Below are 8,416 nucleotides of genomic sequence, written 5' to 3'. Positions count from 1 at the left end.
ATAATAATTAAAGCTGCAAGCAGCGATGGACGGGACCGACTTTGAGGGCTCATAAAATCCAAACCGGAGCAGTAATTAAAACTCTTTCATCAACTTTTAATCAGAAGGGTTCAATCTCTCTCCTGTGCTAATTTGAAGCCGACACGACAAACGCGCTCAGAGGAGATAATGTTTGAAAAAAGGTGACCGGTTTTTACAAAACTTTTGTTTTGAAGGGGGAATTGCAAACTTCCTGTTGATTTTTGCTGGGGGTTGTCAATATATGAAATGTATATAGAGGTTTTTGTTTCATGTCTCTAAGACATTCCTACTGGAAGTTACAGGCAGTTTTGTCTGAGTTTTCCTCCTAGGAGCAGTTGTGTCTGTGTTTTCTTCCTATGGCGCGCTAGAGTGCAATTTTGAGTTTTGGAGTTGGGTTTTTTATTAGATCGCAGTTTTTGCCAGCCCTGATGTGTGTGTCCAGTTTGGTGAGTTTTGAAGCATGTTAAGAGGGTCAAATTAACAGCTCAAAGAGGCAAAAGTGACTGTTTTTATTAAAATGTTGTTTTGAAGGGGGAATTGCCAACTTCCAGTTGATTTTTGCTGAAGGATGTCAATGTATGAAATCTAGGTCTAAGTCAGACCTACATAGAGGTTTTTGTTTCATGTCTCTACGACATTCCTACCGGAAGTTATAAGCTGTTTTGTCTGTGTTTTTTCCTAGGGGGCGCTAGAACACAATTTTGGAGTTTTGGGGTTTGGTTTTTTTATTAGATGGCAATTTTTGCCAGTCCTGATGTGTGTGTCAAATATGGTGAGTTTTGAAGCATGTTAAGGGGGTCAAATTAGAGCTCAAAGAGGCGGCGGAATAATAATAATAATAAAACGCACGAAATACAAAAGGGTCCTCTGTCCCAAAGGGACATTGCGGTCCCTAATTAAAGCTGCAAGCAGCGATGGACGGGACCGACTTTGAGGGCTCATAAAATCCAAACCGGAGCAGTACTTAAAACTCTTTCATCAACTTTTAATCAGAAGGGTTCAATCTCTCTCCTGTGCTAATTTGAAGCCGACACGACAAACGCGCTCAGAGGAGATCATGTTTGAAAAAAGGTGACTGTTTTGAAGGGGGAATTGCAAACTTCCTGTTGATTTTTGCTGGGGGTTGTCAGTGTATGAAATATAGGTATAAGTGAGACCTACATAGGTCGCAGTTTTGTCTGCGTTTTCTTCCTAGGGGGCGCTAGAGCGCAATTTAGAGTTTTGGGGTTTGGTTTTTTGATTAGATCGCAATTTTCGCCAGTCCTGATGTGTGTGTCCAATTTGGTGAGCATCCAGCGGGGAATCACAAAAAAATTAGGCATAATAATGTGTTAATTCCACGACTGTATATATCGGTATCGGTTGATATCGGACTCGGTAATTAAGAGCTGGACAATATCGGATATCGGCAAAAAAAGCCATTATCGGACATCTCTACTTTTAAATATGGAAAAAAAATGATAATATGACCCCTTTTTAAAGATTCAACATCACAGAAGTTGACCGTCCGATCGACCCCACTTTATTGAAGAGTAGTTGTGAACGTCGGGTAGTTTGTAAGGAAATAGTCTAAATAAACGCATGTTTTAAGACAAATCTTTGCGGTTTTTTTTGTTCATTATTAGTAGAGATGTAACGATACAATTATTTCGTATCACAATTGTCGATATTATCGCTGTCACGTGAGGGTCGCAACTTACTGCGGGGTCGTTCTCCCGGGACGCAGACGGACAACTCCGGACAAAGCGTGAAGGTAGGATGTGATTTAATCTTCGCAAATCGCAACACGTACAAAAAACAGGAAGCAAACCAAAGTTTGTGCCTGTTTGCTTGCCAGACTGAGCGTGGCGAGAAAGGTGAATAAATAGCTCTCTGATTAGTGGTCGATTGCAGGTGAGCGTGCCGACCACTAACCAGAGGCAGGTGAACCCAATTAATCCCCATAGAAACCAACAGAAACCCAGGGGTGCACAAAACAGGAACTAAGGGAGTCCAAAAATAACAGAATAGAACTAAACAAAACAATCGTAGTATTGTTGAATGGGTTCAAAAAGTACTTATACACACACATTGACCGTGTTTTTTTTCCCAATAACTAAAAAAAATACAAACCCCGTTTCCATATGAGTTGGGAAATTGTGCTAGATGTAAATATAAACAGAATACAATGATTTGCAAAGCCTTTTCAACCCATATTCAGTTGAATATGCTACAAAGACAACATATTTGATGTTCAAACTTTTTGTGCAAATAATCATTAACTTTAGAATTTGATGGCAGCAACACGTGACAAAGAAGTTGGGAAAGGTGGCAATAAATACTGATAAAGTTGAGGAATGCTCATCAAACACTTATTTGGAACATCCCACAGGTGAACAGGCAAATTGGGAACAAGTGAGTGCCATGATTGGGTATAAAAGTAGATTCCATGAAATGCTCAGTCATTCACAAACAAGGATGGGGCGAGGGTCACCACTTTGTCAACAAATGCGTGAGCAAATTGTTGAACAGTTTAAGAAAAACCTTTCTCAACCAGCTATTGCAAGGAATTTAGTGATTTCACCATCTACGGTCCGTAATATCATCAAAGGGTTCAGAGAATCTGGAGAAATCACTGCACGTAAGCAGCTAAGCCCGTGACCTTCGATCCCTCAGGCTGTACTGCATCAACAAGCGACATCAGTGTGTAAAGGATATCACCACACGGGCTCAGGAACACTTCAGAAAATCACTGTCAGTAACTACAGTTGGTCGCTACATCTGTAAACTCTCCTATGCAAGGCAAAAACCGTTTATCAACAACACCCAGAAACGCCGTCGGCTTCGCTGGGCCTGAGCTCATCTAAGATGGACTGATACAAAGTGGAAAATTGTTCTGTGGTCTGATGAGTCCACGTTTCAAATTGTTTTTGGAAACTGTGGACGTCGTGTCCTCCGGACCAAAGAGGAAAAGAACCATCCGGATTGTTATAGGCGCAAAGTTGAAAAGCCCGCATCTGTGATGGTATGGGGGTGTATTAGTGCCCAAGACATGGGTAACTTACACATCTGTGAAGGCACCATTAATGCTGAAAGGTACATACAGGTTTTGGAGCAACATATGTTGCCATCCAAGCAACGTTACCATGGACGCCCCTGCTTATTTCAGCAAGACAATGCCAAGCCACGTGTTACATCAACGTGGCTTCATAGTAAACAAGTGCGGGTACTAGACTGGCCTGCCTTTAGTCCAGACCTGTCTCACATTGAAAATGTGTGGCGCATTATGAAGTCTAAAATAGCACAACGGAGACCCCCGGACTGTTGAACAACTTAAGCTGTACATCAAGCAAGAATGGGAAAGAATTCCACCTGAGAAGCTTCAAAAATGTGCTTCCTCAGTTCCCAAACGTTTACTGAGTGTTGTTAAAAGGAAAGGCCATGTAACACAGTGGTGAACATGCCCTTTCCTAACTACTTTGGCACGTGTTGCAGCCATGACATTCTAAGTTAATTATTATTTGCAAAAAAAAAATAAAGTTTATGCGTTTGAACATCAAACATGTTGTCTTTGTAGCATATTCAACTGAATATGGGTTGAAAAGGATTTGCAAATCATTGTATTTCGTTTATAATTACATCTAACACAATTTCCCAACTCATATGGAAACGGGGTTTGTAGACACACTGTTAGAAAATCCACTTTTTTGCATGTTTCGAGCTTCTTATGCTTCACTAATTGTGTTTTACTCTTAATATGTTACCTGTTTTAATGGCTGAGCTTCCATTGTTTTCGATATTAGCTTGTACTGTAGCGACAAATACCATCCATTGTTAATATTTACCATTGACGGCAGGCATTGTGGCGTCCTACCCTGTTCAGCGGTCCTTGAATGCACCATAAAAAAAAACCCACCTCCGCCTCTTTTCCTCTGAGCCGGGAACGATCGATCCGCGAGAGACTCTAAGAGAGCACAGTTTGTAGCTTCAATGTGCACAATGAAATATTGTAGTTGCTCAGACAGTAATGTGTTTGTATACATTCAACGGGGACAACGTTAATGTCTTTTGTTTTCATTTCAGCTAGTGAGTTTATTAAAGTGGGGTTATCAAACTTGTTTTTTTTCCGCTCATTTCAATTTAAAACGGCATTACTAACCGCCGGCAGCTGTCATTAATACCTTTTATTGTTACATCCCTAATTATTATTATGAGCATATAACTAGTTTCTCCTTAGATGATGCCTTTGGCTCTACAGGGTTTTACAGGGACATAAAAATACCCTTCAAATGACGGATGGCCTGGGCGTCATCAATTGGACACCACCGTTTGACCTCACCCTACATTTGATTGATTGCAGTGTGAAATATGCATATAAACCTCTAAAGGCCTTAGTGGCCACATGCGTGGACAGCACCTTTTAGCTATTATTTCCAAAATTGTGTACACTACTGAATTGGGGTCTTATGGCCGCTTATGTGGACACTTATACTCGATTTTGCATGTCACTATAAAGTTATATAAGCCTTGCTTGTTCAATATTTAATGCAAACCTTGTTTGGGTCCCTATTAAAAGGTTCATTTGTTCAACCTTGGCCCGCGGCTTTGTTCAGTTTTAAATTTTGGCCCACTCTGTATTTGAGTTTGGCACCCCTGCTGTAGACGGTTAGAGTACACAGATCTAGCTTTCTCCACTTCCCTGTTGAAGTGGTACTTCGCTTCTCTGTAAGTACTCCGGTCCCCGCTCCTCCACGCAGCCTCCTTTTTCTTCCACAGCTGTCGGAGCTTGGGTGTAAACCAAGGCTTGTCGTTGTTAAAACAAGCTCTGGTGCGCGTTGGAATGATTCGCGCCTCATTGAACTGAATGTATGAGGTCACAGTGTCCGTACACTCGTCCAGATTGTCCGTGGCCGCACCAATTGCCTCCCAGTCTGTCGTCTCCAAACATGCGCGCAGCTCCCCCACAGCCTCAGCGGTGTAACACTTAATGGTCTTCATAACAGTTTCAGTTTCTGTCTGTATGAAGGGATTAAGTCGACTTGTCCAGGGGGTACCCCGCCTTTCGCCCGAACGCAACTGAGATAGGCTACAGCACCCCCCGCGACCCCAAAAAAGGGGACAAAAAGTGGACCAGCCAGGACATCTCCCGTGTGGTGTCAGCGCCAACGTCACGTGGTTGGCGGCTCGGGGGTTGAGGACAGCAAAAAAAAAAAGTGCCGACCGAGCAGATTAGCTGATTGCAGTCAGCAAAAGTCAACCCCACGCTAAATCACGTTATTTCTACGCAGGCTCTCAGCTGAACACGAGACGGCAGAACATCGACGGGCCGCCGCCTGGCACCATGTCCGCCCCCGCCCCCGCCACTCGGAGGACTGGATCAGGCTCGCGCCGGTAAGCCACAGTACCGTACCTTCTTCTCATACCTCTGCCATATGTGTATACACCCACCACTTCATGGAGGACAACTTTGTAGGAAAACTAAAGGCTTCGCTACACGGCGTATACAAGTTTAAAGGCTAATTGAATGAAACTTGACCAGGATTAGGTTTTTATCTGTTTCAAAACATATATATATATATATATATATATATATATATATATATATATATATATATATATATATATAAAAGTATATATGACATGCTGTAATGCTATACTCATTAAAAGCTAATTAATACTTAATAAACCTAAGCCTACCACAACCACCACTTGAGAGGGCTTCGCTACACATCTTAAAATGCAGCTGTGACAAATACAATGATGTTACCTAGCATGATGTTAAAATATAAATTTAGCATGTACCTTGTGTAGCTATTCAAGTGTTGCCAACCTAGAATGGTGTTAAAATTGTATGTTAGCATGTAGCTCACATATATGCTAGTGTTGCTAACCTAGAATGATGCTAAAATTGTATGTTAGCATGTGGCTCGCATATGTGCTAGTGTTGCTAACCTAGAATGATGTTAAAATTGTATGTTAGCATGTAGCTCACATATATGTTACTGTTGCTAACCTAGAATGATGTTAAAATTGTGTGTTAGCATGTAGCTCACATATATGCTAGTGTTGCTAACCTAGAATGATGCTACAATTGTATGTTAGCATGTAGTTCACATATATGCTACTGTTGCTAACCTAGAGTGATGTTAAAATTGTATGTTAGCATGTAGCTCACATATATGCTAGTGTTGCTAACCTAGAATGATGCTAAAATTGTATGTTAGCATGTGGCTCGCATATGTGCTAGTGTTGCTAACCTAGAATGATGTTAAAATTGTATGTTAGCATGTAGCTCACATATATGTTACTGTTGCTAACCTAGAATGATGTTAAAATTGTGTGTTAGCATGTAGCTCACATATATGCTAGTGTTGCTAACCTAGAATGATGCTACAATTGTATGTTAGCATGTAGTTCACATATATGCTACTGTTGCTAACCTAGAATGATGTTAAAATCGTATGTTAGCATGTAGCTCACATATATGCTAGTGTTGCTAACCTAGAATGATGTTAAATTGCATGTTAGCATGTGGCTCACATATATGCTGGTGTTGCTAACCTAGAATGATGTTAAAATTGTATGTTAGCATGTAGCTCACATATATGCTGGTGTTGCTAACCTAGAATGATGTTAAAATTGTATGTTAGCATGTAGCTCACATATATGCTACTATTGCTAACCTAGAATGATGTTAAAATTGTATGTTAGCATGTGGCTCACATATATGCTGGTGTTGCTAACCTAGAATGATGTTAAAATTGTATGTTAGCATGTAGCTCACATATATGCTACTATTGCTAACCTAGAATGATGTTAAAATTGTATGTTAGCATGTGGCTCACATATATGCTGGTGTTGCTAACCTAGAATGATGTTAAAATTGTATGTTAGCATGTAGCTCACATATATGCTAGTGTTGCTAACCTAGAATGATGTTAAATTGCATGTTAGCATGTGGCTCACATATATGCTGGTGTTGCTAATCTAGAATGGTGTTAAAATTGTATGTTAGCCTGTAGCTCACATATATGCTACTATTGCTAACCTAGAATGATGTTAAAATTGTATGTTAGCATGTGGCTCACATATATGCTGGTGTTGCTAACCTAAAATGATGTTAAAATTGTATGTTAGCATGTAGCTCACATATATGCTACTATTGCTAACCTAGAATGATGTTAAAATTGTATGTTAGCATGTGGCTCACATATATGCTAGTGTTGCTAACCTAGCATGATGTTAAAATTGTATGTTAGCATGCAACTCACATATATGCTAGTGTTGCTAACCTAGCTTGATGTCAAAATGTAATATTAGCATGTGGATCACATACTGTAGCTATTCTTGTGTCACTAACTTTGCATGGCGTTAAAATGCAATGTTAGCATGTAGCTCACATAGCTATACTCGAGTGTTGTAACCTAGCATGACGTTAAAATGTAATTTTAGCATCCAGTTTGTGTAGCTATTCTAGTGTCACTAACCTAGCATGACGTTAAAATGCAATGTTAGCATGTTGCTTACATAGATCGCTGCTAACACAGCATGATGTTAAAACATACATTTAGCATGTACCTTGTATAGCTATTCAAGTGTTGCCATCCTAGAATGGTGTTAAAATTGTATGTTAGCATCTATCTCACATATGTGTTAGTGTTGCTAACCTAGAATGATGTTAAAATTTAATATTAGCATGTTGATCACATACTGTAGTTATTCAAGTGTCAATAACTTAGCATGCGTTAAAAAGCAATGTTAGCATGTAGCTCACATAGCTGTGATATCGCTGCTAACCTATAATGATGTTGAAATATAATTTTAGCATGTACCTTGTATAGCTCAAGTGTTGCCAACCTACAATGATGTTATAATTATATGTTAGCATGTAGCTCACATATATGCTAGTGTTGCTAACCTAGCATGATATCAAAATGTAATATTAGCATGTAGCTCACATAGCTATTCTAGTGTCACTAACCTAGCATGGCGTTAAAATGCAATGTTAGCATGTAGCTCACATTGTTATGCTAGTGTTGCTAACTAAGAGTAATGTTCGAATGTAATGTTAGCCTGAAGCTCACAAATATTGAAGTGTTGTAACCTAGCATGACTTTAAAATGTAATTTTAGCATGTGGCTCACATTGTTATGCTAGTGTTGCTAAGATAAAGTAACGGTAAAATGTAATGTTAGCCTGTAGGTCACAAATATTTAAATGTTGTAACCTAGCATGATGTTAAAATGTAACTTTAGCATGTAGGTCATATTGTTATGCTAGTGTTGCTAACTAAGAGTAATGTTGAAATGTAATGTTAGCCTGAAGCTCACAAATATTGAAGTGTTGTAACCTAGCATGACTTTAAAATGTAATTTTAGCATGTGGCTCACATTGTTATGCTAGTGTTGCTAAGAAA

General features: G+C 39.6%; 1 protein-coding gene across 4 annotated transcripts in view; it reads left to right on the top strand.

The window, feature by feature from the left end:
* snphb (syntaphilin b) overlaps window positions 1–8,416 on the top strand; it is a 40,172-nt gene that overhangs the window by 4,526 nt on the left and 27,230 nt on the right. For all 4 annotated transcript variants that reach the window (XM_061924881.1, XM_061924871.1, XM_061924862.1 and 1 more), the window contains exon 2: window positions 5,289–5,391. In XM_061924881.1, the coding sequence (XP_061780865.1) occupies window positions 5,342–5,391 (50 nt within the window). In that variant the 5' untranslated portion in view covers window positions 5,289–5,341. The remainder of the gene's footprint in view (window positions 1–5,288; window positions 5,392–8,416) is intronic.

The sequence above is a fragment of the Nerophis lumbriciformis genome, linkage group LG01 (genome assembly GCF_033978685.3).
Source record: "Nerophis lumbriciformis linkage group LG01, RoL_Nlum_v2.1, whole genome shotgun sequence".
In the NCBI taxonomy this organism is placed as follows: domain Eukaryota; kingdom Metazoa; phylum Chordata; class Actinopteri; order Syngnathiformes; family Syngnathidae; genus Nerophis; species Nerophis lumbriciformis.
This window is presented reverse-complemented; position numbering and strand designations above follow the sequence as displayed.